The sequence below is a fragment of the Talpa occidentalis genome, unplaced genomic scaffold, assembly GCF_014898055.3.
Source record: "Talpa occidentalis isolate TD23 unplaced genomic scaffold, MPIMG_talOcc4v2.1 talOcc4.10, whole genome shotgun sequence".
NCBI lineage: Eukaryota > Metazoa > Chordata > Mammalia > Eulipotyphla > Talpidae > Talpa > Talpa occidentalis.
The window spans coordinates 106,414,140-106,442,133 of NW_023600993.1; the positions used below are offsets into that span (position 1 = coordinate 106,414,140).

The 27,994-nt window shown below is 73.0% G+C and overlaps 1 protein-coding gene across 5 annotated transcripts; it reads right to left on the bottom strand.

Annotated features, from left to right (window-relative positions):
- Positions 1-880: 880 nt before the first annotated feature.
- KCNQ2 (potassium voltage-gated channel subfamily Q member 2) lies at positions 881-27,964 on the bottom strand. Of its 5 annotated transcripts, none has more exons than XM_037501223.2 (17): positions 27,669-27,964; positions 19,286-19,376; positions 18,580-18,706; positions 18,304-18,479; positions 17,544-17,669; positions 16,607-16,717; positions 16,023-16,118; positions 14,673-14,767; positions 14,008-14,037; positions 12,220-12,288; positions 10,675-10,704; positions 5,488-5,711; positions 5,173-5,281; positions 4,805-4,936; positions 4,279-4,386; positions 2,073-2,196; positions 881-1,622 (listed from the first exon to the last, which is right to left on the bottom strand). In XM_037501223.2, the coding sequence occupies exons 1-17, from the start codon at positions 27,962-27,964 to the stop codon at positions 891-893; spliced, it is 2,676 nt and encodes an 891-aa protein (XP_037357120.1). In that variant the 3' UTR covers positions 881-890. The 5 variants fall into 5 exon arrangements, with proteins under 5 accessions (XP_037357120.1, XP_037357129.1, XP_054554612.1 ...); XM_037501232.2 differs by lacking the exon at positions 4,279-4,386 and adding an exon at positions 8,223-8,282; XM_054698637.1 differs by lacking the exon at positions 4,279-4,386 and having other exon boundaries at positions 5,173-5,278.
- Between the last annotated feature and the right edge of the window lie 30 nt (positions 27,965-27,994).

Sequence of the window (27,994 nt, forward strand, 5' to 3'; positions counted from 1 at the left end):
GCAGGGGCAGAGGCCTCTGAGTGGCTTTTGGGGTCCCTCCCTGGAGGCCAGTCGGCCTCAGTGTGGTCAGGGCCCAGCACTAGCATGAAGATGCCAGGCTGCCCTCACTTCAGGCCAGAAGCCCTGGGCACTACCCCCAGGCCCAGACCCAGTGCCCACAGCAGAAAGGGCGGGTCCCTTGTCCTGGCCACAGAGCCCGCGTGGGCCGCGGTGTGGAGGGCAGCCCCGGCAGAACACGAGGCCCCGCAAGGCAGCCGGCTGCTCTGCGGCAGGTGGGATCTGCCGGCCGTGAAGGCTTTGGAGCCTCCCGGGCGTCAACACCGCATCCTGGTCCGGGGCCAGCGGATGTCAGGGGGGTGGGAAGGCGGGGCCCCTCCACACCAAGTGCGAGTCTCCTCCACGGCATCCCCCCTCACCCCTGCAGTCGCTGGCCGGCCCTCTGACTGGACTCCCCGCTCTGTGGACAGGACACAGGCTGCTTGTCCTGGAGAGCCGGCGGAGCAGGCCCCTCTCCACAAGGATCCCTTGGCAGCCTGGTGTGTCCTCACAGGGAGCCGGCGGGTCTCTGACAGGTGCCGAGAGGCGTAGACAGGGGTGGGTGGGGTGGGGATGGGAGCAGGAGGGGAGGTCAGGCAGGCAGCTAGCTCAGGGGTGGATGCCAGTCTTGAGCGGCCCCTGCCCTGAGCTCCAGGATGCGATCACCGCAGGGGCAGGCCCACCCCAGCTGCCCACCTGCCCCTGCACCCAGGCCCGTTCATTCCCAGGACCCCAGGCCGCTGGCCCCTGCATCTGCCCTGAAGTCCCTGCTTGGGCAGGAGCTTGTCAGAGCCCTGCCCCGCGCTGCCCCCGCGCGCCCTGCACCCCGGGGTGCCCGCGCGGCTGTCACAGCCTCACTTCCGGGCCCAGCCCACATCTCCGAAGGGCCCCTCGCCCGTGGTGGAGCGCGGCGGGGGCCCACAGGGGGTGCAGAGGTCCGAGTCCGTGTCCGACTCGCCCTCGGCGATGTAGGGCCGGACCTTGGCGCAGGGCGCTGTGGCCGCGTAGCCGCCGCCCAGGCCCAGGCCATCCAGGTTCTCCTTGGACTGGGAGATGCTGAAGCCGCTGAAGGAGCGCTCCAGCTCCTCGTGGTCCACCGAGGGGATGGAGATGGACGTGTCGCTGTCCCGCAGCGCGCCCTCGAGCGGCCGGCCGGCCGCGGCGTCCTCGTGCCGCGGGAACTCCGAGCTGGCGCGGGCGCCCCCGCTGTAGGCCGACAGGGAGCGCTCGTGGGCGGGCGGCGGCGGGATGCGCACCAGTGAGCCGGGGTCCCCCACGGGGGAGGCGCCGTGGCCGGGGCGCGGGTGGCAGGGCTGCCAGGAGGTGGAGGGTGGGCACTGGGCGGCGGGAGCCGCCGGGGGTGCCGCGGAGAAGTTCTTCTGGCCCACGGAGCTGGTGGAGCGGACCATCTTGACGATGCAGCCGCTCCTGTCGCCGTGCTCGCGGCTGTCCTCGGGGCTGTGGTAGGGCGGCGCCGGCTCCGGCTCCTTGGCCCCAAAGTAGGCCTCGGTCTCCGTTGGGGGGATGCCCATGCGCTGCATGTAGATGCCCACCAGGAAGTCCAGCTTCTTCTCCATCGACAGGACCTGTAGGACGGGCTGCTCGGCGCCAGGTACTCCCCGGGTGGGGGGTCCGGCTGCTCCCCAGGGTGCCAGGGGTGGGGAGGCGCCACTCCCAGGGCCCAGAGACAGCAGGAAGACGCACCAGCCAGCACAGGGCTTTGGTGGGTGGCCCCACCTGGCCTTTCGGGGAGGGTGTGGGCCTGGCCTTGAGGACTCCCCCCAGGGCGCCATGGGAGAGCTGGGCAGGAGCACAGCGGAGACAAGACTGGCAGGTGTGGCTGAGGACCACCCCCATGTCCTCAGGACCTGATGGCGCACCCCCAGCCTAAAGGGGACAGGACACTGGCCCTGGTGCCGCCTCAGAGGAAGCGTGGCCGGGCGGAAGAGCATGTGGGCTCAGGCGGGAGGGCATGTGGGCATGAGGGGCTCCAGGCCCAGAGGCTCGAGGAGTCTCGCGGCAGCGCCGACACCCACCTGCTTCTCCACCTTCCCCAGCCGCCCCATCATGCTGGGGTCCTCGGGCAGCTCCTGCTCCGTGGGGCCCTTGGTGCGGTCCTTGTCCGTGATGGCCGGGCCCCGCCCCACTATCTGGTCCACTCTGGGGGGAAGAGACCCCGCCCCAGCGTGAGGTCAGGGTGCAGCTGGCCAAAGCCCGCTCCTGAGCCAGGCCACAGCCCCAGATCCAGATTCCTGGTGGGCCGGAGCCCACTAGGGGGCAGCAGGGTACCAGCGCAGATGGATGCCGGGCGCCTGGTCCTGGCCTGCTCTGACCCCCAGGCTGAGCCTGTCCATCCCTCCCAGTGGACCCAGCACATTGAGGAGGAGTAAAGTGGAAGGATCCGGGGCCAGTCCCCCCAGCTTTACTCCCACATAATGTGCCACTGGGACCCCAGCGCAGGGTCTGGGGGGACAGTCGGCATCTGCAGCAGGGGCAGTAGAAGCGGGGGCATGAGCATGGCATGCACAGGGCGGGGGCAGGCACATGGGGCACACTGCACTGCTGCGAGCGTGCAGGGGTGTGGGTGTGCTGCGTGTGTGCGGTGGGTGCGCTGTGGGCGTGTGGGCGGTGGGTGTGCTGTGGGTGCGTGTGCTGCGGGCGGCATGCATGCTGTGGGCAAGCGTGCCGCGGGTGTGTGAGCGCTGTGGGCGTGGGTGAGCGTGCCGCGGGCAGGCGTGTGCACCTGAGCGCCATGTGCACAGGGTGGTGAGAACAGGTGTGCCCCATATGTGCTGGGCCTGCTCACACGTGTGCTTGCCGAGTGTGATTGCGTGTGTACATGCATGTGTGCACGCAGGAGACACAGACAAGACAGGCTCACGCGGCTGGCAGAGGCGACCTCCTGGCTGGGCTCCCCTTGGGCAGCGTCCCGGGCCCTGCTAGGCAGGAAGGCCCTGAGGCTGGGGCTCAGGCCTGCTGGGCTCCTGGGGGCCGAGCCGGGTGTGGAGCCCCTGGAGCCGGGGTGTGCTGAGCGAGGCAGCCCCCTGCACCCCGCAGCCTTGGCACCAGGTCCACTGAGGAGGTGGGTGTGGGGGCACCATGGGGCTGGGGCTCCCATCTCTGGTCCCCTCGCTGCTGGCTGCCCTGCCTGGCTCGGAGGGGGCCTTGGGGTGGCTTTTTCTTCCTGTCCCGAGGAAGAAGAGGGGTTCAGGCTGGCTGAGTCGCAGCGTGGCCCCCCATGCTCCGGGGGCCTCATGCTCAACTCATGCGGGGCCTCGGGCTCCAAGCAGATGCTGGTGGAAGATGGGGTGTCCCCAGGCGCAGGCGCTCAGCGCCTTCACCCCTGCCACATGACGGCCACCTGCCTGGCGGGTCCTGCTGGAGCCCAGCCCAGGCCTGCCGGGAGCTGCTGGGGGCGCGGAGGCAGGGCTGTGCCCTCAGCCCAGAGCAGACTCCTGGGGTTCCTGCTGCCGCGGGCGGCGACCCCCACCCCGGCCTCTGGCGCCAGGCTCCAGCCAGCAGAGCCCAGGGCCAGCGTCCAGGGGCTGGGACACGGGGCGCGGGGGCAGGCAGGCAGGGGGCGGCCAGACCCGTCACCCCACACCCGCCACCTCCCTGCTGGCTCCAGGCGTCAGCCTGCCCAGCGGGCAGAGGGAGGCGGGAGGCCCGGAGACCCAGGTCCTCCACAACATGCCAGCTTTGCTGCCCCCGCCTGGGCGGCCTCGCCCGTCCTCTCCAGCGCTGGGCCTGCCGCACGCCTGGCTGCGGTGAGGATTCTGCTGCAGACAGCGGGGCCTGGGGGCCGGCGGCGAGAGCTGGGCGCGGCCAGGCCCGTGCAGAGGCAGGGGCCACAGCGGGTGAGGCCTGCGAAGTGGAACCAGTGCCCGAAGCGCAGCCTCTCGGTGCCTCTCCACGGGCCTCAGCCCGACCCACACCCTCTGCCTGCACCTGCCCTCTTGCCAGGACGGCTTGGCTCCTACGCTCAGCCCACTCCACACCCCTGCCGCTGTCCCCCCGGGAATCGGGAGGCCATCCTGCCCCCCTGGCCTCCGGCCCACCTTTGTGGGTGGCGCTGGGAGCCCCCAGCCATGACCCTGGCAGCCTGCATCCTCGTCTGCCCGCTCCCCCCAGGGAGCCCCGCCGAGGGCTGTGGGGTGCTGGGATGGCCCAGCGGGCAGGGGCGCCGTCATGTGGCCTGGGGTGAAGGGGGCTGGCATTCACAGGACAGCGGGGCGTCCTGACCTAGGTGAGTACTGGGGTGACTCTCTCGGAGGGGCGGTGGGTCCTTTGGTGGGGTACTTCTTGTGCCGGGGAGTTGAAGGGGGTGGGGGGCCCACAATCATATCTATCCTGGCGGACAACGAGAAGAAAGACACCAGCAGCGCGCAGTGAAGCAACACGAGAGGGTGGGCGGAGCGTGTGGGCACGCCGGGTCCTCCGCGCTGGCCGCCATGCTGACCGCTGGGGCCGGCGGCTCAAGTGAGGCCTGTGGGCGGCGGCCAGAGGCAGCAGCAGCTGCCCGGGCTGGCATTTGTGCTCCAGACAGACAGAGGCGGACAGAGGGATGCTGGACAGAAGTGGACACAGCTGTGGTGAGAGGTGTTCTCCACCACCCACGAGCACACCCACACCCGCACACGCTTGCTCACACACACCCTGAGTGCTGGGGCCTGGCCAGGGGCCTAGGGTGCCGCGGGGTCGCCCTGGCCAGGGGGCCTGGGGTGCCACAGGATCGCCCTGGCCGGGGCCCGGGCTGCGGGGTGCTTGCCTGGACTGCAGGTTCTTGATGCGGGACAGCATGTCCAGGTGGCCGGCTGAGTACTGCTCGATCACGTCCATGACGTCGTAGGGCCGCAGGCTCTCCTTGAACTTCCGCTTGGACACCAGGAACCGCATGACGCTGGGGGCGGCAGGGCCGTGAGCTCCGGGCCAGACAGCCCTTGGCCCCCTGCAGCCCCTACCCCGTGTCCAAGACCTTCCTTTGGACAAGGTGGCCGCCCTCCTGGCTGCACTGGAGGCCTTGTCTGGCTGGGCCCAGCGAGGCGGCGCCCGTGCCCCTATGGCCAGCAGCGGGCGGGGTCCCTGTGAGCCGCCCAGGCCCAGCCCCGCAGACGCCCCCCGCGGCCCAGGGCTCACCACACGGCCCGGATGCCGACTTTGAGGCCCGGGGTCAGGTCCTCCGTCACGAACTCACAGTTGCAGCTCTTGTTGTCCTCCAGCGCGTCCTCCCCGGGGAGGCTTGCTTCTGGGCGGAGGGGACGTGGCGTCAGCTGGCCGCCCCCCGCGCGGCCGGGCTCGCACCGCAGCCGGAGCCAGGCCAGACACCCAGCACCAGGACACCGGGCGGCAGGCCGTGGCGGGGGGGCTGGGTGCTCACGGTGCGGCCCTCAGGGAGGCAGAGGCTCTGGGCCATCTCGCACCCATGGCGGCGGCCCCGGGCGCCCCACCCACCTTCAGAGTTCTGCCGGGAGGCGGCGCCCTTGACTCGGAAGGCCTGGCGGGCCCGGCTGCGGTCCCCGAAGCTCCAGCTCTTGGGCACCTTGCTGGGACTGTCCTCCAGGCTCTGGTCAGCGCTGGGTGACCGCCGGACGGCCTGGGCTTGCGGGGACCCCTTCCCCTTGGCAGCCACACCCCGGGGGCTGGAGAAGACGCGGTCTCTCAAGCTGACCTTCTGACTGCTCCACGCCGAGTGGACGGACGGACGACACACAGAGAGACAGGAGAGGTCACTCTGGAGACGCCCGCTCGGACCCCCTCTATCCAGGGTGGGGGAGACAGACCCAGAGAAGCCACCGTCCCCGGGGCCGGCACAGGCTCCTCTGGGGCCCAGCGGAGGGGGCAGCCCCTCAGGCCACAGTCCAGGTGGCAGCCGTGCCCTCCTGCCCCGGGAGCACCCCTCCCCCACGGCCCGGGGTCTGGAGGGGTGAGGTCTGTAGGGTGACGGGCTCGGAAGAGCCCCCGCGGTGGGGGCAGAGTCCTCAAGGCCCCGGCCCCGCCCTGGGGCAGCAATAACCCACCCCCCCAGAAGAGCCCAGTGTCCACTCCGAGGGCCGGGTGGGCCTCCTTGACAGCTCGCCCTCGGAGCCCTGGCCGGTGGCCACAGGGAGGTGACCAGCCACAGGCTATGGCTCTTGGGCCCAGCTGCCCATCTCGGTAACCATGGCAACAGGGGCTCCCAGCTCTGACACACTCTAGGGCAACACAGGGTCTGGAGGACACATGGTCAGGCCCAGGCCAGGCACTCGCTTACATCCTCCCACTGGGCAGTCCCCATGGCCACCCAAGAGGACAGCGGGGCTATGGAGACCCCGGCCGCCAGCCGCGAGCAGGAGCCGAGTCCCTGCAGCCCGAGCAGGCCTCGCTGCCTGCCCTGCACCTCTCTGCCCCGGCGCCCGCAGCAGCAGCACCCAGCCACGCCCCCAGCCCCTCACCAGCTCCACCAGGACCGCAGCCGGCACGGCCGTGCAGGGACAGCCCAGAGACGACGGGCTGCCAAGACGAGACGGCAGGCCTGTCCACCCGGCCTGGCCGCAGCCAGATCACCCACCTAGCCCTGCCGGGCAGCAGCGCCCAGGTCTGTGCCAGCCAGGGGTCCCTGCCGGGCCAGGACAAAGCAGGAAACACCTCCGGGCAGGTGGCCTGGGCACACGCCTTTGGGGGCACAGAGGTGGCCACCGGAGTGCAGGGGCGCTCAGGCACAGGCACAGGTGGGGACGGCGGCCCATGCAGACCACCTGGGCAGGGACATCCCAAATGGCCACACCCAGGTGAAGGGCCGGAGTGTCCCCAGGCCTCACCCTGACCCAGAATGTCCTCTGTGGGCACCTCTTCCATCTCAAGACCCCCCAGCAGCCCCCCGTCCCCCTCCCCTGCCATCCCAGCCACCTCCCTCCAACTCCAACCCTCGGGTCCCAGAGGAAGAAAAAGAAACCCTTGGCCAGGGCAGCTGAAAGGCTGCCCGCGAGGCCGCTGGGCACAGAGACGCCTCCGCTGGAGTCAGCGCTTGCACGCCCCAGGGCCTGGCCTCGCCTTCGACCTGAAGACATGCCTGCACACGGACGCCCGGCCAGCGGGGCGGAGCACAGAGGGCCAGAGACCAGGGCCAGCGGGACCACGGGACCAGCCCTAGCGGCTTCCTGGAGGAGGGAGTGCCGCGAAGTCCCGGCCCGGGGGACGGACAACACGGTGCGGGCACCCGCAGGCTTCTGGCCAGCACCCCTGCCCCAGGCGCCCAGGCTGATGGCCTGCAAGGGTGGAGGCTGCCTCGCAGCTGGGGACAGAGCAAGGGCCCGACATGGCCCTGACCAGCGTCCTGCCAAGGCGACTGCTGGTCTCTGCAGCTGGACTCCCAGGGGTGGGCACCTCCAGGAGGATCTGGGGGGGCACGGAGCCCAGCTCCCTGCCCGCCTGCCTGCCTCTGGCAGCCGGCCCTGAGCAGGCGCAGGAGGGGCCGCATGCTGGGGCCCAGCCAGCGCGCAGCCGACATCCCCGCAGCGGCCGCGGATGTCCAGGGCAAGGGGCGCGTGTTCCGGGGCCAGCGCACAGCGGGTGGCGGCCTGGGCGCCCGACCAGGGACCCGGCACGCGCTCGGGCCGCAGCCGTCTCCCCGCAAGCCGAGCTCGGGCGCAGGCAGCAGGGTCCGCCATGCAGGGAGCGGGCCATGCGGGCAGGCCGCGCCCACCACGCAGTGCCCCCGTGCATGCACACGAGGCCGCGGCCGGCAAGCGGGACGGGCGCGTCCACTCCGCAACACTGGACGGCGAGGGCCGCAAGAGCCACGCGGGCACTCCCAGCCGTGTCCAGCCTGCCTCCACCTGTGGCACAGGGCGCGGTGCCCTGGCCAGCGCTGGACAGAGCCACTTGCACCCGGCGACGCGCCGGCCCAGGGACGCGTCCTCAGTAGAGGGCCCGGGTCTGCGTGGCCACAGAGGGCAGTCGGCCGCGAGGCGAGGGCACCCGGTCTGGTCGCAAGCCCCTGGCCGGCCCCTGCGATGGCCTCATGGCTTGGGGAGGAGGCTGAGGGCCTGCCCCGCCCGCCTGCCCCACTCGGGCCACGCAGGCCGCGACCGGAACCGGGACCGGGACCAGGGCAGGGCCGGCCTGCGGGCTCGCCTAGAACCTCCGGAAGCAGGCGCGGGGCGGGGCGAGCCGTGCAGCGGGGTGGCCCGTGCGAGCGTCCGCGGTACCTAGAGTGTCCGGCGCGCGGACAGCATCCACACAGGGGCTCTCTGCGCGGCCTGCCTGCGCTGCAAACGAGGAGAGACAGTTAGTCCCGGGCACCGCCGCAGGACAGAGCAGCAAGCCAGGGCCCGCCCGCGCGGGCCGCCCGGGGTCTTCACGGCTGGAAAAGAGAACAGTCCCCTATTTTTGGAGCAAGAAAGCGCTGGGTTTTCCTCCAAAAATACCTTTTCCTTCCAGAGTCAGGACCTGGAGGTGCGTCTTTGACAAGATGTATTATTTTTTGCTCCGTTCATGCCAACAAAAAATAATACATGAGCAAGACTGCGCCAGGCTGCTCGGGGCGGGGGCGAGGGCAGCACCCGCAAGCACGTGTCTGGGGAACGTCCAGTCTGACTGCGGGAACCAGTCCTGGGGCCCAGCAGCTGGAGGAGAGGCCCCGGTTTGCCCAGGGCCGGTGCTGCCCGACCAGAGGGAGGCCGAGAAGCGCAGAGCCCTGGAGGATGCGGGGCTAGCCAGGCCAGGGCGTGGCCAGGGACCCTCCCCAGAGGCCCGTGGCCCAGCTGGGCCCCATAGGCGCGGGCCTCCAGAGGAAGTGACCGTAACCGCAGCAGTTCCCTCGGGCCCCCGCCGGCCCGGCACACCTGCCCAAGCCCTCACCGGGGGCCAGCTCTCCCCGGGTGCCCCTCAGGGTCCTGGCAGTGCTGCCTGTGGCCCGGTGTTTCCTCTGCCAGCCCCCCAGGCCCTGCCGGGCACGCTGGAGACAAGCAGGTTCTGGATGCTGAGCCGTCCCCCAGCAATTGTGGCTCCTTCACAGCACAGCTCATCCCGCCGCCCCGCCAGCTCCGGCACGGCCCAGATAGGCAGCCCAGCCTCGGGGGCTACCAAGGGTTCCACGGGGCCTTTGCCTGGCGGAGCTGGGGAGGGCAGGCAGCACCCCCACCGTTGGGGGGCCCCAGGGCCCCAGCTCGGCCTATCTGAGACCACCGGCGGATACCAAGGTGGGCACAGGCCACTGGGGCTGGGGCTCACCAGGCTGGAGACACCACAGATGCTCAGCACCCCCGAACTAGCCCCCACGCAGCACGGCTGCCTGGACAGGGATGCAGCGCCCGGAGGGAGCGGGGCGAGGAGCAGGATGGCCCGCCCCGCCCCCCCCAGGGCCACCCCCGAATAGACGCGGGTTCCTGGAAGCCCTGGCCCCAGCACACCCAGGCACGTGCACCCTGGCCCGGGCGGAGAGGTCCTGCCCGCTGCGGGGGGTCCTGCGCCCACATGTGCACCTGGCCAGCGCAGGGGCCACGTCCCCAACCAGGCAGCTCAGGGCCTGGGGAACAGCCTCACCTGACCAGCAGGCCCGGCCGCCACAGACGACTCCCGCACACCTGCAGCTGCCAGGCAAGGGCGGACAGGCTGCCCGGCCCCTGCCCACAGCTGCGCGGCCAGGAAGCAGCCGGCTCCCCGGCAACCGGCCCACACGCCTGCCCGGAGCCCTGGCTCTCCCTGGCCTCCAGGAGGCTGGGCCACTGGGCCATGGCAGGCAGGACAGGCATCTTGGGCTGGGAGCAAAGGCCCAGGGGGGCCAGGAGGGGCCAAGGGGGCCGGGAGGCGGGGGAGGTGGCTGAAGGGGAGAAGTGGAGGCCTGTCCACGGCCAGCAGGCAGGCGGTTCTGGGGCCGGGCTGGGCGGACAAGCACAGTGGGGGACACGTCTCCACGGCCGTGGCCTCAGGGTCACCCCACAGGCTGAGACACGGGGCTCCCTGCTGAGCACCTGCTGGCCACGTGGGCAGCTCTCAGCCCCGTGCTGCCCTTGGGGACACTCAGCCTGAGGCAGAGCCATCCCTGGCCTGCAGGAGGCCCCACCCCTCCTCATGCTCGGCTGACCCACTGGGGCGACCCCTTCCGCGGTCGGGACAGAGGAGCATGGCCGCTGGGGGCACAGCCTGGGCTGCCCGCAGTCCGGAGGACCAGGGCACTCTCAAGCGGGTGGGCACGGGTGGGGCCTGCTCCCTCGCTGTGGGTGGACAGGCGCTGGGGGACTGGGCGCACAGGTGCCCGCAGGGGCGAGGGGCTGTAGCCCGTCGGCCCCGGGGCAGACGCATCCCCCTGCGGCCCCGGGTGTGTCTCAGATGCTGGCAGTCCCAGCCTGGGTCTCGCAGGGCAGGGGTGGGAGGCAGGAGAGCCTCGTGCCTGCACCCCTCCCGACTCCCCTCACCGCCCGGTCCCGGCTCCTGCGGGGTCAGGGTCAGCTGCCATGCTGTGGGAGTGCGCTCCCAGAAGCCTTCTCTCGGGGTCCCCAGGGGCGGCAGGGGCGGCCCGAGCGGCGGGCGCCAGGGCCGGGTACAGGAGAGTGGCGGAGGACACATCCCGCCAGCTGGCCGCTGCTCCACGCGGGCCTGGCACGGGCGCAGACGCCGAGGACAGACGGGCGGCACCCCGGCCTGGCGGGCAGCACTGACCTTGGAGAGGGCTCCGGCTGAGGCTCCTTCCTTCAAGCAGAAGGGACAGGCAGTCAGTGGGCCTGCGTGGCCGCCGACACCCACGCCGCCCCACCCCCTCGGCCACGGCCCAGTCACTGCAGACCAGCCCGCGGGGCCCCGGAGCCTGAGGAAGGGCTGGGAAGGGGCCTCCGGGCCTGTGGTCTCCGCCAGAGCCAGACCACAGCACCGGCGGGGCCAGAGGCGCCCACGCCCACCGCTGGCCGCTCTCCCACTCGGACCTAAGGGGGCCTTGGCCAAGTGAGTTCCCCACACGGCTCCTCAGCGTCAGAGGCTCTCTCTCCTCCACCAGCCGGGCCAGCTGGCACCGAGGAGATGGCGGCCCCCAAACGCCCCAACAGCCGTGAGGCCCAGCCACCCGCAGGGTCCACCCGGCCCTCCTGTTCCCGGCGGCACCGCTGGGCCCCAGTTCCTGAGACCGCCCAGGGCCTCGGCCCCCGCACCCGGCTTTGGGGGCACGGCCCGGGCCGACTGACACAAGTCACCGGCTGGACGTCCCCAGAGACCCCACCTGCCGTCCAGGGCAACCCGGGCAGGGAGCCCACCTGCGGCCCGAAGACCGGCCCGGCCCCTCCCGCCCTGTGTCCCCGCGCCCTCCCCTCCCCGCCCCCCTCGCTTCAGAAGCGGCGCTTTATTCACGGCCACGCGCTCTTACACGCGCTTTGCTTTGTCCAGCCACACGCCGCTGCCCACAGGACCCCCAGCGCCTCCCCCCCGAGCGGCGCCCTCGGACTTCCCCTGGACCTCCCGGCCCGGCCCCCCTCCGCCCGCGGCGCGGGTGACCCCTGTGGCCCCCGGCCGCTCTGGGCGGTGATGGCCTCGGTCCCGGGTCGCTGCCCGGAGGGGGCGCCGGGCCGCCCTGTGGCTCCGGTCTTGGGTGTTGAGGCGAATCCAGGTGGTCCCGCCCGCGGTGTCTCTGGCACCCGTCCAACCCCCGGGGCCCGGGTCTCCCGGGCAAGGTGAGCCGTCCGCCAGGCTGATGGCCACTGGGGAGGCGGTGGCCCGTTCCCGTCGTTGGCGGTCGGGTTCCGTCGCCGCAGACGCCAGCCCTGCCCACCCGCCCAACCCCCGTCCTGCTCTGTCGGCCCGTGTCCCCCCACCCGCCGGCGTCTGCCCCGGGCGCGGTGCCGCGTCCTTCTACACAGCGGGAGCACGGCACGCGCTGGGGCCTGGGCACCGCCAGGCGCCCAGGATTCGGACCAGGGGTGCGCAGGGGCCCTTCTCCTCCGTGGCGTCCGCCTCGCACCCCGGGTCCAGGACCCTTCCCGCCTCCTGCAGGCGGGTCCCGCCCCACGCCCGGCCAGCCCCGCTCCGTGCACCCCCGTTCTGTCCACGCCGGTCGTGTCCGCAGCCCCGGGGCCGGCTCGCGGGGGGCCCTTCCGCCATTCAAGCTGAGCGCTCTTCAGGGTAGGCTCCGCCCAGAGAGCTGTGGGGGCCGGTGGCCCCCGGCAGTGCCCACCACGTCCCCCCAGTGCCCCAGCCGGCCCGCGCCCCCTCAGCACTGACCTGAAGGTGAGTCCAGATTTACTCTTGAGGTTGCGCAGCAGCTCCAGCTGGTTGAGGGGGGGGATCAGTCTGCAGCGAGAGGAGATGGCCGTGAGCAGCCGCCCAGCCCCGGGACCCCACAATCACTGGCTGCGGGGAGGCGTGCCACGCAGAGCAGGGCTCCCGCAGGCCTGGGGCTCCGCGCACATGTCCCCCCCCAGGCCCGGCCCTGCGGGGAGCGCAGCAAGGGCCTCCCCGCTCCTGGCACCCACACAGCACCGGGGCAGCCAGCCCCTCCCTGCAGGCGGCTCTCTGCCCACCCTGGGGCGGGGCAACGCCCAAAGAGGGCTGTGGTGGCAGAGAGGCTGCTCGAGGCACTGCAGGCGAGCCCCCGACTCGGGAGGAGCCTGTGTGCCCAGACCCTCCCATGGGGCCCACAGCAGCCCCAGACAGAGCCTCCCCACTGCAGGCCGTGGGGCTGCAGCTCCCCCAAAAGGAAGGCCCCACCCCAGCCCCCAACCCCCCACGTCACCCCCATGGCATCACCATCCAGGGTCCCAGCCTGCTGGAGTCCCAGTGACCCCCTTAAAAGTCCCTCTTCCCAACCCCGGCCTCACCTCCATCTTCCTTGACCCTGGGGACCCCCGGCCTCCCCTCCCCCCCCCACAGCAGCACCCCTTTCTTATTCTTCCGCCCAGACACTGTCCGTTCTGGGCCTCCAGCCTCTGCACACTGCCCACGCCCCCATGGCCACCTCTCCGGCCCCCTCGGTCCCTGCACACTCCTCTGTGTACCCCAACTTCAAGGTCCCCTCTAGCACCGCCACCACCGCCGTCCCCACAGGGGCCACCCTGGTCCCTCTGCACCCCGGGGACCAGCGGGCATGGCCGGGGTTTCCTGCCCCCCTCCCAGGACTGCCCCACCCTCCGCCTGACTGAAAGGTGAGGGCACAGGTCAGCTCACGCCTCCGGCGGGGGCAGCAACACCGGCCACAGAGCTGGCCTCCCCGGCCTCCCCGCCCCACGGGGCCTGAGCCCCACCTGGCCCCGCACCCCTGGCTGAGGGTCCAAGCCAGATGGGACGCCGTGCCCTGGACACGGCAGGCGGAGGTGGGCGGGCACCACACGGTAGGGCCACGCACGGTCATCCCCTCCCGAGGACGAGGAGCGGCGTGCGGGGAAGGGAGCCCGGGTGCGCCCCGAGAGCAGAGCTGACCGGGTCAGCAGCTCCGGAGGGCCGGCACCCACAAGATCGGGTCTGGGCTGGAGAAGGCCGAAGGAGCCTGGGCTGGAAAGGGCCTGTCAGGGCTGCAAGTGGGTCTCCCCAAGTGCCCAGGCAGCTGGCGTCTCAGGAGACCAGGCTCTGCAGACGGGCTGCCGCGGGGAGCTGACCCTGTGCGCTCCCCGCGCGGGGGTGAGGGCCCCCAGCAGGTCTGTGCAGGCTCCTGGCCGGGGGCGAGCCCGCTCTGCAGGGGGAGGCCCGCGCCGGGGCTGGGGAGGGCGGCCGTGGCGAACCGCGCCTCTGGGCAGAGGCGGAGAACCGCGGGCGAGGGCTGGCGCGGTGGTCGGCGTCCTGCCTGTCCAGTGCCGCCTGCCGCCTGCTACCTGGGGGCCTGGGGGACCCGCCCCGAGCAGGAGGCCGGGGAGCCCTGGGCCGGCCCCCTCCCCTGCGCCTTGCTGGGTGGGCGGGGGCAGGAGGAGCAGGGAGGGTCCGGCCCGAGACAGGCGGGGAGCCAGGAGGGGCGTGGGGTGGCGGGTGAGGGCGGCGCCCCCGGTCCCGGGGGCCAGCCGTGGCCCACGCATCGCCTACCTGGAGGCCCCGTAGGTTTGCGACTGCGCACTTTCAAGGGTTTCCACACACACAACGGGGAGAGAACGGAAATTAAAAGAACGGGGCACGGAAAAGAAAATGAAAAAGAAACCAAGGAAAGTGGGGGGACAACAGAACAAAGAAAATTAGCCGAGGGGGCCTGGGCGGGGGCTCCGGCCAGTCAGGCCTCGGGCAGGCGTCCTGCTCCCCTCGCCCGCAGCTGGTGGCGGACCCAGCGGCCGGCCCAGGCTCTGCGGGGGACCGGCAGGCGAGGGGCAGCGCGCCCACCCCAGGGGCACATGGAGGACACCAGGCAGCCCTGGGCCTACCCCGGGCCCCCGATCTTGCCAGGCCCCCGGTCTGTGCCTGCCCATGGGTGTCCCCGCCTGGCCCGCGGCTGCCCGGCACTGCCCGCTCCGTGCTGTGGGGGCCCTGAAGCCACTGAGGTGGGAGCCCCTCCGTCCCGCAGAGGCCCCGGGCGCTGGGGCCCTCCTGCTCCCAGCCGGGCGGCCTGGGCCCGCGGGCTGCCAGGGCACCAGGGGCAGCTCCAGGGCACAACACACGGGTCGGAGGCCGGGACAGGCGCGGGGGTGGGAGGGGGAGGACAGCAGCGGGGAACAAGGAGCGGGAGCGACCTGCGGCCGGCCAGCGCCAGGCGGCCCTACCTGTACATGGGCACGGTCACCGTGCGCTCGTAGTACTGCCAGGTGGAGTGCAGGTCTGTGCGTGACAGGTTGGTGGCGTAGAACCTCCAGGCGGACTGCGGACGAGCAGCGGGTCAGGGCCCAGGGCCTCCCCGGCCACGCACCACGCGGCGGCCACTGGCCTCCCTGGACCTCAGGGGCCCAGCTACTGCCCTTTCCCCTCCCGCCTCGGAGGGCCGGGACCCAGGCTGAGCCCTCCCTCTCTGGGGTCTCGCCCAGTCCCACGCACCCCACCCTTCCCAGCACCTTCTCCAGCCAGGCCCCTGCACACCCACCCCAGACCTGGCCAGGCCCCTGCTCCCGCCTGACGCTGACCAGTCCCCTGTCGGCGCTGGCGCCCACCCCCGGGGTGCAGAGCCGCCCCAGGGCTCTTCCTTGCCCCTCCTCCTCCTGGGTCCTGGCCATCCCTGAGGCTGCCCGAGGCCCCCCGCGTTCAAGGGATGCAAGAGGCCGTCCATCCCGGGAAGTGACCACGCTGCAGGCCGGGGCTGGTGTGCCGGGCGCCCCAGGGCTGTGGGGGGACGTGCCTTTCCTGCACCTCTTCCCGCAAGACCCCGGGCAGGGGTCCCCGCGAGATGGGTGCTGCCCCAGGACCTCGGCTCCGGGAGAGGCCGGCCCGGCGTGTCCCGCGTGGTGGGCGAGCGGCGCTCCCCAGCACGGGCCACCGAGGTGGTGCCCGCCCTCCTCGCCCAACTCTGCAGCAGAGCGCTGGCCCGGCCGGCCTCCGCTGGCCCCGTGGCTGTCCACAGCCTGGACCGGGCGGCCTGGACCCCACCCTCCCACAGGGCACCCCGGCCCCCGCACCAGGCAGCCTCTCCAGACGGGCCACCCGCCGCTGGGAGGGGCCCCAGAGGGGAAGGCGCGGCAGCCGGGGGCCTGGCCGGGCCGGGCAGCGGCCACGGCGAGGGGAGCTTGGGGTGTTTCTTCTTCACGATCCTTTTGAAGAACGAGCCCTTCGCAGTTCCCGCAAGAAAGATGGACACACGGCTTCAGCCAGGTTGCCCAGGATGGGCCGCCGGAGCGACGGGCGGCCCCCAGCAGTCGCAAGCCTGGGGCTGCTGCAGCCCAGGGCACGCCCCCCCCCCACGTTCCGACGGCCCCAAGCACCGCCGGGAGCCGAGCCCCACACGCCGAGCTCCGCCGGGCAGGGGATGCCCAGCACCTGGAACGGCCTGACTGGGCAGGGCCACGGGTCACTGCGTGTGTCTCGGCTGCCTCCCAGCATGGCCCTCGCCCCCGGCAGGTCCCCCGAAGGCCCAGGCGGGGAGCCCCTCCCAGCGTGGCACGGCCCTTGCCCGGCCCGGGCCTCACCTGGATCAGGCCCGCCGCCGGGTTCCGCCTCTTCTCGAAGTGCTTCTGCCGATGCTGCTCCTGGACTTTGAGGGCAAAGCCGGATCCCAGGATGCCCTGCGGGTGCCGCGGCAAGATGCTGCTCAGCAAGCTCCAGCCTCGTGCCCGCTCTCGTCTGCGCCCACGCAGCCCCGGGTCCCGGCCCGTTGCCAGAGACCAGGCGGGAGGGGAGGCTTGGGTTTGGGGCACAGGAAGCCTCCGGCGGGCAGGGCGTCCCTCACCCCCGCACGCACACACCTCCTGCCACGCTCACCCCCGCGGCCAAGCTCGGGCACCACCCACCTCTGCCCGCCACCGCCCGGGCTCTGCGGGAGCCGGGGTCTTTGGCCCTGGGCCCACAGAGCTCCTGGCACCAGCGCCGTGAGCGGCCGCAGGCAGGGAGGGGCTGCCGGAACCCCGGCTGCGGACGGAAGCCCAGCTCGGGCGCGCAGCACCACTGTCTGTGGAGGACGCCCCGGCCCCTGGCTCCCTGTCCCGTCCCCCAGGGGAGGGACCTGAGCGACCCGCGGCCCCTGGGCGCCCTGCCCGCCACAGGCAGGACTCACCGCAGGGAGAGCGAAGAACGACACGCCGATGAGGGTGAAGGTGGCGGCCAGGAGCCTCCCGTTCCAGGTCTGGGGGTACTTGTCTCCGTAGCCGATGGTCGTCAGGGTGATCTGGGGACGGAAGCACCGGTCACTGGGCCACAGCCAACCAAATATCTGAGGACACCCCTCGGCCCCAGCCTTGGGGCGCAAGAGGCCCAGCCCCTGGACAGGCTGGACACTGGGCCGCCAGGTGCCCCTTGGTCCAGGACGGGGCAGGCATGGGCTACCCCCGCCACCTCCACAAGTGCCTGCGAAGCCAGGTGGGCCAGCCACCCTTCGCCCACACTCCAGCCACACCCCACCCCCAGGCCTCTACTCTCCCCACAGGCTGGGGCCGCACAGGGTGGCCAGGAGCGAGCCGGGTCAGCGCCTGGACTGGGGCGCTGGCCAAGAAGAAGGCCGGTCGCCATGGGAGCCGGCTGCCCGGCAGGACGCACAGGTGAACATTCAGCCCTGGCGCAGGACCCCGGCCAACAGGCCACCTGAGTACACGGAGGGACTGGGGCAGGCTGGCCCCTGGGGAGGCAGGCAGCAGGGCTGGGTGGTCCCCTCTCCCAGGCCATCCGCTGGTGCCCACCCTGGGGCGTCCCCAGCACTGTCCATGTGGCCCAAGGAAAGCTCTGGATGCTGAATAAACTGACTCATCAGGACAGAGGCACTCCCAGGCCTGCCCCTCCCCTCCCCGCACAAGGCCACATGCCGGTGGACGGCGAAGGAGGAAGGATGACAGGGTCAGGGGCAGGCACACGCCTGGGGTCGGTCTCCACAGCAGCCTGCAGGGAGCCCCGGCCGCCCCCAGCCACGTGTCGCGCTCAGGAGTGACCAGCAGGTGGCCCCAGAGAGCCGTGTGGTCAGCCGGCCAGAGAGGCCGCGTGAGCCGGGCCGGCGCACTCACCAGGCCCCACCAGAGCGCGTCCGCGTAGGTGTCAAAGTGGTCGTTCTCGCCCTTCTCCGCCAAGTACACCAGGAAGGAGGCCAGGATGAGACAGAGGAAGCCGATGTACCAGGCGGTCACCAGCTCCTGCGGACGAAGGCCCACGGCTAGCCCGGCCTGGCCACCTGGGAGGGCGGGCCTGGGCAGCGGCTGCCTGCTCTGCGTCTCAGGGCTTTGGGGCCCTTCTGAGGGCTGCAGAGCACCCCACACCCCCCCCAGTCAGCAGCTGCTGCTGTGAGGGTCAGCCTGGGTGGCCCCTCGCATGTGCCCCGGCTGGGGGGCGGGGGCTCCCCACGGCTGGGGATCAGACAGCCAAGTGGGGAAGACTTGGGGGGGAGCCCCGGGGGGCCCTACCCTGTCCCTCCCTCCCTCTCTGAACGGGGCAGACACCCCTCCCGACCGCTCTCCTTGAGCGCAGCGACACCCCCACCCTGCTGGCCGGTCTAGGTCAGACGGCAGGATGATGGGAGGAGCTGTCGCCGCCACAAGCCCGCCCAGGGTGGACGGCTGGGGCTCGCAGCGGGGCCGGGGGACACGGCCGGGCTCAGAACTGGGCTCGGGCGGAGGTCGGTCCCCCACCTCCCACCCAGGCTCCATAACGGCGGTGACGGGACTAACCCTCCAGGACGCCCACTCGCCGGGCTCCCCGCGTAAGGGAGACGGCTCCCAGAGGAAGCCTGGGCGGCCCGGCCCCGCCACCCCGGGCGCCCCGCAGCCGCACCTTGCTGTGCGCGTACACCACGGAGCCCAGGAGCTTCCAGGTGCCGCCGCGCCGGTCCATGCGGATCATCCTGAGGATCTGCAGGAAGCGCAGGCTGCGCAGCGCCGACGTGGCGAAGACGTTGCCCTGGGAGCCGGCGGCCAGCACCGCGATGGAGGCGACGAGCACCATGATGTCTGCAGAGAGGCAGGGCTCAGCCCCCGCACCTCCGCGCCCCGCCGGGCGGGGAGCCCCGAGGGCACCCCCGGGCAGCCCCCGCGCCCACGCCCTGCTCACCGATCACACAGAAGGGCTTGCGGGCGAACTTGAGCCGCCCCCTCCAGCCGCGGTAGCGGCAGCAGCAGCCGGCAGCCCAGACGCGCACGAAGTACTCGACGCCGAACACCACGATGGTGACGATCTCCTGCGGGGGGGGGGGGGCGCTCAGCCCTGCCAGGCGGGCTGCCTGCTGGCTGGGGGTCCAGGGCGGAGTGGTGGGCGCCCCCCACGTGGGCTGATGTTGGTCTCAGGGGCAGAGCAGAGGGAGGCTCTAGGTAGCAGCCAAGGGGGTGCAACCCGCCCCCAAGCTTGGAAGCCCACCCCACAGGCAGGCCGGCAGGAGGAAGGGCTTCTAGAGCCTTCTGGAGCGGGGCTCAGCCCCCTCAGGGGCCCCTCCCGTCACCAACAGCAACACAGAAGCGCTCCCGTTGCCATGACACCCGCCCCTGCCCATCCCCATCCCTCCAACTGCCCACGTGTGCAGGGAAGGGTGGGGAGGGGCAGGCGGGGTCCAGGAGCCGTGTGGGGGTGGAGGTGGCGCCTCGGTCCCCAGTTGCAGCCCCAGTGGCAGGGGCCTGGGATGGGGGCACAGGGCTCCCAGCAGGAAGCCTGGCGGGCGTTGGGGGGTGGCGTGGGCTCAGGGCAGACGACGTCAGAGGCCCCACAGCGGGAGGGCGGGTCGGGCAGCACCCTCGGGGCCCGGCGGGAGGGGGCGCAGGCTCACCAGGATGTACAGGGCGCCCTCGGAGCTCTTCTCGTACTCCTTGATGGTGGAGAACACGGACAGCACGAGGCAGGAGAAGACCAGCAGGAACCTGAGGGGGGCGGTGGTCAGGCGGGAGAGGGCCAGCAGCAGGCCGCCTGCGGAGCCCAGCCCCACCCACTGCCGGGGCACCCCAGGAGGTCTGGCGCAGCCCTGACAGCGTCACGCTTTGGGAAAATCCCCCAAATTCTCTAAGCTCAAAGCGGGCCACGCCCCCACCCCCAAGCTGCGGCAGAGGGGGGCCCTGCGCACACTCCTCCGCATTGCATACGTCTCTTTCTAGGCTCGGAGGATGTCCCACCTGTCCCACCTGCCGGAGGAGGGCGAAGTCGGGGCCAGGGTCTGCAGCCAGAGCTGGGGGTGGAGGGGTCCTGGAGCAGAGCCTCAGGGGCCCCAGAGGGGCAGGGGGCAGCGGGGGCCGCAGGACTGGTGCGCCCGGTCCTCACCACCCTGCCACCCGGGACGGCCGCCCGGGGAGTGGCGGCCACAGGCCCCCCAGTGGGAGCCGAGACCCTTCGGGGTGCATGCCGAGGCCCCCTGGGCGCCCTCCCCGCCCGCCAGGACCCAGAGCCCAGGCCTCGGCTCGACCTGAGGCGGCCAGGGGCTGCAGCACCCAGGGACGAGCACCAGGAGGCAGCTCCGGCCCCAGCGGCCATGGCAGAGGGACCACACAGCACGGTGGACAAAGGTCGTCTTCAAAACGGCAATTAATTTCCTCTGTTCATTAGTCAATTTACTCAATTAACCAAGCCCTGGAAATGCTGCGTCCAGACACCCGCGTCCTCGTGTTCACAGCTGCTGGCCACAGCCCGACGCGTCCTCCCGTGGGGACGGGGACAAGGTCTGCGGCCAGGCGCGCGGTGGGCCGGGGCGACCCCGCAGAGGAGGCCCGGGCAGGCGGGGTGAGGCCTGGTGGCCGCGGGCAGAGGGGCCGTTCCCGCAGAGGGAGCAGCGAGCGGCCGTCCAGAGGCAGGGGGCCAGCGCGGCTAGGTGGAGAATGGCCCGCGGCCACCCCAACTCTGTGTCTGGCGTTGTGGGAACACACGGTCACAGACGGCGGAGGGTGCAGGGAGGAGGCCTCACCACGCCCGGAAGGATGGGCACGCGGCGTGGTGCCCCCCGGCACCGAGGAGGGGCCCCGGGCCGGCTGTGCTCTGGCTCTCGCCCCGGAGAGGGCCGCACCCCCAAACCTAGCAGGGGGCGTCTCCAGACAGCAGGATGCTGCCACCTGTCCGGGCGCGGAATGGGGGTGAACTGGGTTATGCCAGGCCACTCCCCACGAAGAGAGCGGGGCCCTGCTGGGCCTCACACCGGGGGGGCTGGGGCCAGGCCAGGCCAGACCGAGCACCCCTTGGGGCAGAAACCCCTCCACATTCCAGGGAGGCCTGCAGGCCCCGCCCCCTCCCTGCCCCCGGCCCTCGGCCTGCAGACACTGGCTCTGGGCCCACCGCTGCGCCTCGCTGAGGCCGCTGCAGGCGCCAGGCAGTCAGGAAATGTCTCCGGAGAGTTGATGGGGCCCAAGGGGCAGGAGGAGCATCACCCCCCGCGGCCCACCCTCACCCCATGCAAGAGAGCAGCCCAGGCAGCACCCACCTGGCCGGGCAGGGACAGGAGGCGCAGGGGCCACAGCTCAGGCCACTGCCGGCTCCCCAAGCACACCCACTGGGCCCGCCTGGCCCCTGCCTCCCAAAGGCCCCCGTGTTGGGGCCTCCCTGCACCCATCCCCTAACCAGCTCTCCCAACACTCAGCCACGCAGGCTCAGGGCCTCTCTACGGCCCAGGCAGGACCTCGGGGTGGCCAGCCCCTCTCCAAAGGAGGCCAGGGGCCCCTCACCACTCACCACTGGAGCCCCAGGCTCACAGGACCTCAGGGAACCCCAGGGGCAGCCCCTCAGACGGCTGTGGAGCTCGGCCCAGGTGCTGTCCGGGTGTCCCTGAGGCTGGCAGCCAGCGTGCTCCCAGGGCCAGGCAGGGAGAGCCGCTGGCTCAGCACATAGCCGGGGCCTCAGGAGGCCGCATGCCGGGCAGAGTCCCCAGGGCTGGCTCCCCATGGCAGATCTGCTGCCTGCGGGCCACCTGCCCCTGGACACAGGTGCCAGGCCAGGGCAGCAGGCAACAGGGGGCCGGCTGGGCCTCCCACCAGCCTTCTCGAAGACCCGCCCGCCCAGGGCCTGCCCGCCTCCCCCTAGCTGGCCTCTCCCTCTCCCCTCAGCTGTTGCAGCCGGCGTGCCTGACCTGCCTGGCCTGCCACCACCCGGGCGCCTGCCACCTGCACCCCAAGACGACAGGAAGAACGCCCTGCACCCCGCCTGGCCCCATCTCACCTGAGAAGCAAGCACCTTGCGCCTTGCGCCCACCCCTGCCCACCGGCCGATCCACGCAGCACACCCAAGGCCACTGGCCACCCCTGGGTCCGGCCTCAGCCAGCCCACCCCACCCCAGCTGCTTCACCGCCAGTCCCCTCTCCCCACGCGCCCCAGGCCGCACGCCCGCCCCCGCCCGCCCCCCTCCAGGGTTCGCCCTGCTGGAGCTGTGCCATCTGCTTACCCACCCCGACTGTGGCCCGCGCTGGGGAGCCCACATGTTGACCTGTGGTGGCCAAACTGCCGTCCCCGAGGCTGGCTGACCCCTCATGCTCTCAGCACAGGACACTGTTGGGGCCGGAGGCCCGACGGCCCTGGAAGCGGGAGGGTGACCTGTGCCCACACCGACCCCAGTGACCAGACGGCGGACCGACAGTGGCCAGGCCACCTTGACGCCTTACACACCATGACGCTCCGGCCCACGGGCCCAGACCCCGAAAACACAGGGCGGAGAGGCCAGACGCCAGGGCCCCGCGGTGAGCCGGGGGAGGGGCCGGGAAGGGGACCCACAGGCCGCGCAGCAGCAGAGCCAGGCGCGGGCACCCCCATGGGCGAGGTGGCGGCGGGCGTCCCCATGGGCAACTGCGCCAGACACGCCTGCGGCGGAGCCCCGACCGGCCGGCTGGCTCGGGGATCTGCGTCCCGCGGCGGCGACTCGCCCCCCCAGAGGCCACGCCCCCCGTCTGAGCACAGGTGCCCCGCCTGCCCACCAGCCCGCCGCAGCGTCCCTCCCTGCCCCTCCCTGCGGGGCGAGGGGCAGCCACTCCAGAGACGCTTCCTTCCTCCGTTGGCACTTGGCCCCAGGAGCCCCAGGCCTGCCTGTAGGAGCTCCCCGCACAGACACCCCAACACAGCACCGCTGCTCCCACGTGTCCTCTCCCGGGGGCCGCCCTGGGCAGCGGGTCCTGCACCCACCCTGCTAGGCCCTCGGCCCTGCCCCTGGAGATCCGTGCAGGGGAGGCCCAGGGCAAACCACCCGGGTTCAGGACAGTCATCCTGGGACGGCTGAGCAGACACTCGCTTCCCGGGGAAGGCGCCCCCCACAGCCCCCGCTGCTGGTCAGCTACACCTGGGATCCACCCAGGGGCTCAGGGAACCCCGAGAACGGCCCTCTGGACAGCCCCCTCACAGCCCTGCTGCCCACTGTCCTTGCAGGGCCTGCTCCTCCTGGCCCTGCCCCCCGCACCCCTGGCACCACTTGGCACAGTGTCCTGGCAACGGGGCGCCTCCCCCACGGTGGGCCCTGGTTCCAACAAGGCCCTCCCCGGCCAGCCTCACGCCCCGCACGGCCTTTCTGCCACCGGGTCAGGCTGGCTCCCGGGCCAGCGCCTCCAGCTGCTGACCCACGAGGGCACTCGCGCGGGCCCCCCGGCCCCCCAGCCCTGGGCAGCAGCACCCCGCGGAGGCCTGGCAGGGCAGGCGGTGCGGAGCGCACGGCGGACACCGGCCGGGATGAGCCCAGCGGGGCCGCGTCGGGGAGGACGGGGCTGCTCTCGGCCCAGCAGCGCCCAGCCCCCGACGCCGGCCGGCCGTGGTCAGCCCGACCGGCGTCTCCCGCCTCCTGCGCCCGGAGAGGCCTCGCTGTCCTTCCGCTCCACATTAACTGCGGCTCGCTGACCAAACCGCGGCGGAGCTGACAGGGAGGGGAGGCGGCGTGGGAGCCCCGTGGGGGGAGGTCAGTCCCTGCGGGAGGCCTGTCCCGGGGTCCTACCCCCTGGCCCTGGCCCCGCTCTCCAGGGCAGGGGGCCCGGAGCCCCCAGAGGCCCCCACGCCCAAAGCCCCATGTGGGTCCCAAGGGCCCCCGGGACCCCCGGCCCCCGCCCTCTGCCCCCCGGCGGGCACTGAGCAGCGCGGCCCCACAGCGCCTCGGCTCACCCCCGGCACAGCGCGCTGCCTCCGGAAGCTCCGCGCACATCCCCCAGGAGCCCGGGAGACCAGCGCCGCCCGCCTTTCCCCGCGGCCCGCCGGGCTCCCCAGCCACGAGCCAAGCCCACCTCGGGCACAGGCGCCGGGGGAGGGGGCGGCCGGCAGGACGGGCGCGGGAAGGGTCTCCCGGCCCCACACCCCTGCCAGGACCCGCCGCGCGGGCCGAGAGGCGGAGGGAGGGTCGCGGGACGCCGGCACCCACGCCGCTCTGTGCGGTCCGGGCTCATTCCCAGCAGCCCCCGGGGGAAGAGCTGACTTTGCTCGAGCCGGAGAGCGGGCAGCGCTGGTGACGCTGGGCTCCGGGCTCCGTCCTGAGGCGAAGGGCAGATCAGAGCCGGCAGCCGGCGCCCGGCCTCCCCGCGGCAGGAGCCACCCCGTGCGGCCTGGGGCCAGCACCCAGCCCCGGCCGGCCTGTGGGGCGGCCGCAGAGGGGCCTGCGCTGTCGTCCCGCTCCTGGCCCACACGGGGCATCTCACCCCTCCGGGAACCCCCTTTCTGAGACCCGGCCCCCGCTGCCCAGGCCTGGATGCTCTTACAGAGGAGCTGCCGGCATTGGCCCCCGGGCGCCAGGCTCGCCCTGCACACCCCTCTCCACGAGGGGGTCCCCCAGGCCCGAAGAGCCAACGGGGCCAGGTCGGGAACAAGGCCAGGTGACGGGCGGTCACCTGCAGGCGAGGTGGCCACTGCCCCCTGGGAGCCCAGCCCCCCACGGCCGCCCCGGGTCCCTCACCCCACAAGGTAACTTGTGGCGGCAGACGGTGCGCGGGGCCTTCAGAAGGGCCTGATGCTACCTAGGTCCCCCCCCAGGGCCTCCGGGGCACAGGCCTCTTTCCTCCTGAGCAGGGGACAAGCCTAGGCCCCCCAGCTCCAGCCACAGACACCCCGGGGCGCGTGGGGCAGCCAGAGGCGTCGCGGCCCCCCTGACCCCACACCCGGGAGTGTCGGAAACAGGCCACGGGCAAGGGCTTCCTGCGCCCCCACCTCAGGGGGACACTCGCAGCCGCCCACCTGCTGCCCGTCCCTCCCCAGCGCCCCTCCCCAAGCTCAGGGCCCTCATCCTCCTGGGGCGCCCAGAAGCCCGCAGGGAGCGGGGGTGGCCACTGTCATTGCAGGGACACGGGCGTGGGGCCCCGGGAGGTCAGCAGAGGTCTGCGGGGTCGCTCGAGAGAACAGCAAGTGGGCGGCTGCTCCCCTGGCTCTGGACTCAGCTTCGCTCTGGAGCCACCTGGTCCCCACGGGGTGAGCACGTCCAGCGCCAGGCCGGCCCGCTGCCACCTCCCCCCGTGAGGGCTCACGGACCCCGCCCGCGCTGCCCGGCTTGTGAAACCCGCCGGGACAGGCCCACCCGCCCGCGCCCGCAGACCCCCGAGGCCCGGGCCGCACAGCTGGCCGGTCAGGGCGAAACGCCCCGTCGTGGGCGATTTCCCGTCCAGCCACTCAAGGAGCGCCGGCGTCCCGGAAACCACAGCCGCCGGCCTGTCCACCTTTTGGGGAATTTCCATGAGATTCTCCAATCGATAGGCACTGCGGGGGGCTGCCCGTGAGAAGCGGGGAGCAGGCCACGGGGGTTCCCGCCTCCCCGGCGGGCAGCTGGCGCGAGCACGCCCTGCTCGTGACTGGGGGCAGGAGCCTGCGGCGGGGGGACAGGCCTCGGGGGCACCGCAGGCCCTCACACAACGGGGGCCCCAGAGGCCAGAGTCCGGCCCAGAGAGCACTGCCCGTGCGCAGCCCCCGTCACCCGCTTCCACGCAGCCTCTCGCAGGCTGGGGAGGCCGAGGGCCTGCCCCGGGCCTGTCTCTGAAGTGGGGGCGCGCAAGGACTCGCCGAAGGCCGCCTCAGGGTCCCCAGGGAAAACGGGGCGACAGCCCTACCGTGCAGGAAAGGTACCCCGAGCGGCGCCTCCTGCCCACTCGAGCCCAGTTAAGAGGAGCCCCGTGTGCACCTGCCCGGCCCCTGTCACAGGCGGGATGGGCTGCACCCCCAGAACGTGTCCCCAGCACCTGGGTGGGATTCCTCTCGGCTCAGGCGCCCCTCGAGGAGCTCACGGCCGCTCCAGGCACTACGGACTCCAGGCCCGAATCCAGGCCCGCCCTCGGGCACCAGGGGCGGGAATGCGCCCCTCGGCTGCTCCCCGCCCCCCGGCTGCCCACCCGGGACCCTGCCGGCATGCCTCCTGGCTCGGGGTGCCCAGGGCCCACCCGACCCGGGGGCACAGGCGGCACACCGCACCTCACAGGCCGGGGAGGCAGGGAGGCGGGTGCGTCCTGCGGGGGACGCGGGCAGACCGTGCAGTCGGGCTTCAGCTAGAAGCCAGAGCGGCCGGGGCTGGCGGGGGGGTGGCACCCCACACATCCCTGGGGCCGTGCAGCGGCCGTGCAGCCTGCTTGATGCGGGGAACGCAGCCACAGAGCCCCTGGCCGGAGCACCTAGCCGGCTCCTGCACCCCGGCCACTCACGCCCCAGGGGGCCCCTGGGGTCCTCCAGAGCCTGCACCCCAGCTCCTGGGCGCAGGGGCTCCAGGAAGCCCTGCCCGTGTGGGGACAGCACCCAGGGGGGCACTCTCTGCTTTGTGGGAGCCTGTGGGCACGGCCATCCTGCTGCAGAGGTCCTGTGGGGAGTGGACAGTTGCCTGAAGCTGCAGCCTGACCCTCGCTCCCCCCTCCTCCATCCCCCCCGTGCCGGGGCCGCAGCATGGGGCAGGCAGGGAGGGCCGCCGGGGCGGGACGGGCCACCCCAGGGGAGCCCCAAGGGGCTGAACGAAGACAGCTGCCCCGGCACTGGGCACCAGGCCGGAAGCCCAGCAACCCCTCAGCGGGGGCTGCGGCCGCTGGCCGTGCAGCTGGGCTTGGTGCAAGTGCCAGAGGTCACCCCGGGCCAGGGCTTGGCTGACCAGAGCTGGTCCCTCCGGGCCCCGGTCAGGCAGGGAATGGTGAAGGGGCAGCCTGAGGAAGGGCCGGGTGACGAGCCCAGGGCCCGCCGAGGGGCCAGCCCTGGGCAGGAGGGGCTGGAGCCGCCGGGCAGGGCAGCGGGGCGGGCGGGCCGCAGGGCCCCGGGCGCTGGGCTGGCCCCGGTGCCAAGGCCAGGACAGTGCTCTCCGCCCGGCACCTCTTCGCCAGCCCAGCAGCTCCCCCCGGGGCCTCTCCCGGTGCTCGAGGGTCACTCGGGAGCTGCTCCCCTCCCCACGGGGCGGAGGCTCCGAGCAGCGCCAGGGCCTCCCCGCCCCGTCCCCAAAACGCCTGTTCCCTACAAAATGGCCTCCGCGCGGCGGGCCTCGCCGGGGTGGGGGACAGCCCGGCACGGCGCGCAGCGGCTGTGGAGGTTGTGCTCGCGGGCCCGGCCCGGCCCGGCCCGGCCCGCCCGCCGCAGCTCGCGCACCGGGCGCCGGGGAGCGGGGCCCGCGCAGGCCGGGGCGGCACCTGCTGGGGCGCAGCTGCAGAGGGGTCGGGGTCGGGGTCGGGGTCGGGGTGGAGGGGGGGCTGGGGGTGGGGCGCGCGGGGAGGGGGCCGCACCCCCGCAGGACACGCGACGCCCCCGCAGGGCTGGGGGAGGGGAGCATCGCTAAGACCCCTCCCCCACTCGGCAGCGGGAGCGCCCCCAGATGGAGGGGGAGACTCGGGGGTGGGGAGGACAGGCCAGCTCCTCCCGCGGGCCTTCCTTGGGGGGCCCGGCCAGAGGGGCGCCCCGAGCCAGCGGCACGCGGCGCCCCCACCCCAGGCGGGCCCTTTGTTCGGCGCAGCGGGTGCGGGGAGGGGCTCGGGCCGAGCGAAGCTGGGGCGCGCGTCTCCCCGGCCTGCGCGGGAGGGGCTGATGCAACCGGGCCTCGCGGCGGCCGGCGCACCCCCGCCCGAAGGGCCCTGGCCCGAGCCCCGCGCCCCCCGCGCCCCCGCAGCCCCGCGCCCCCCGCCCGCGCCCCCCGCGCCCCCCGCGCCCCCGCGCCCCCCGCGCCCCCGCCCGCGCCCCCGCGCCCCCGCGGCCACGCGCCCCCGCGCCCCCCCGGCCCCCGCCCGCGCCCCCCGCCCGCGCCCCCGCCCGCGCCCCCGCGCCCGCGCGCTCACACGTAGGCGTGGTAGATGAAGGCCCAGCCGCGCGGCCGCTCCAGCACGTTGTAGAGGAAATTCTGCAGCCGGCGGTACACGGCGTTGCGCTTGGGGGGCTTCCCGGCGCCCGCGCCGCCCGCGCGCGGCTTGCTCAGGAGGCCGCCGCGCCGGGGGCCCGCGCCGCCCGCGAGGAGCAGCGCGCCGTCCCGCGTGGAGTCGGGCGCGCCGGGGTCCAGCCCCACGAAGCCCACCTTGAGCTTCTTCTCCGCGCCCGCGCCCGGGTACACGCCGCCGTTGCGCGGCCGCTGCACCATCCTGCCGGCCGCGGGGCGGGGCGGGCGGGC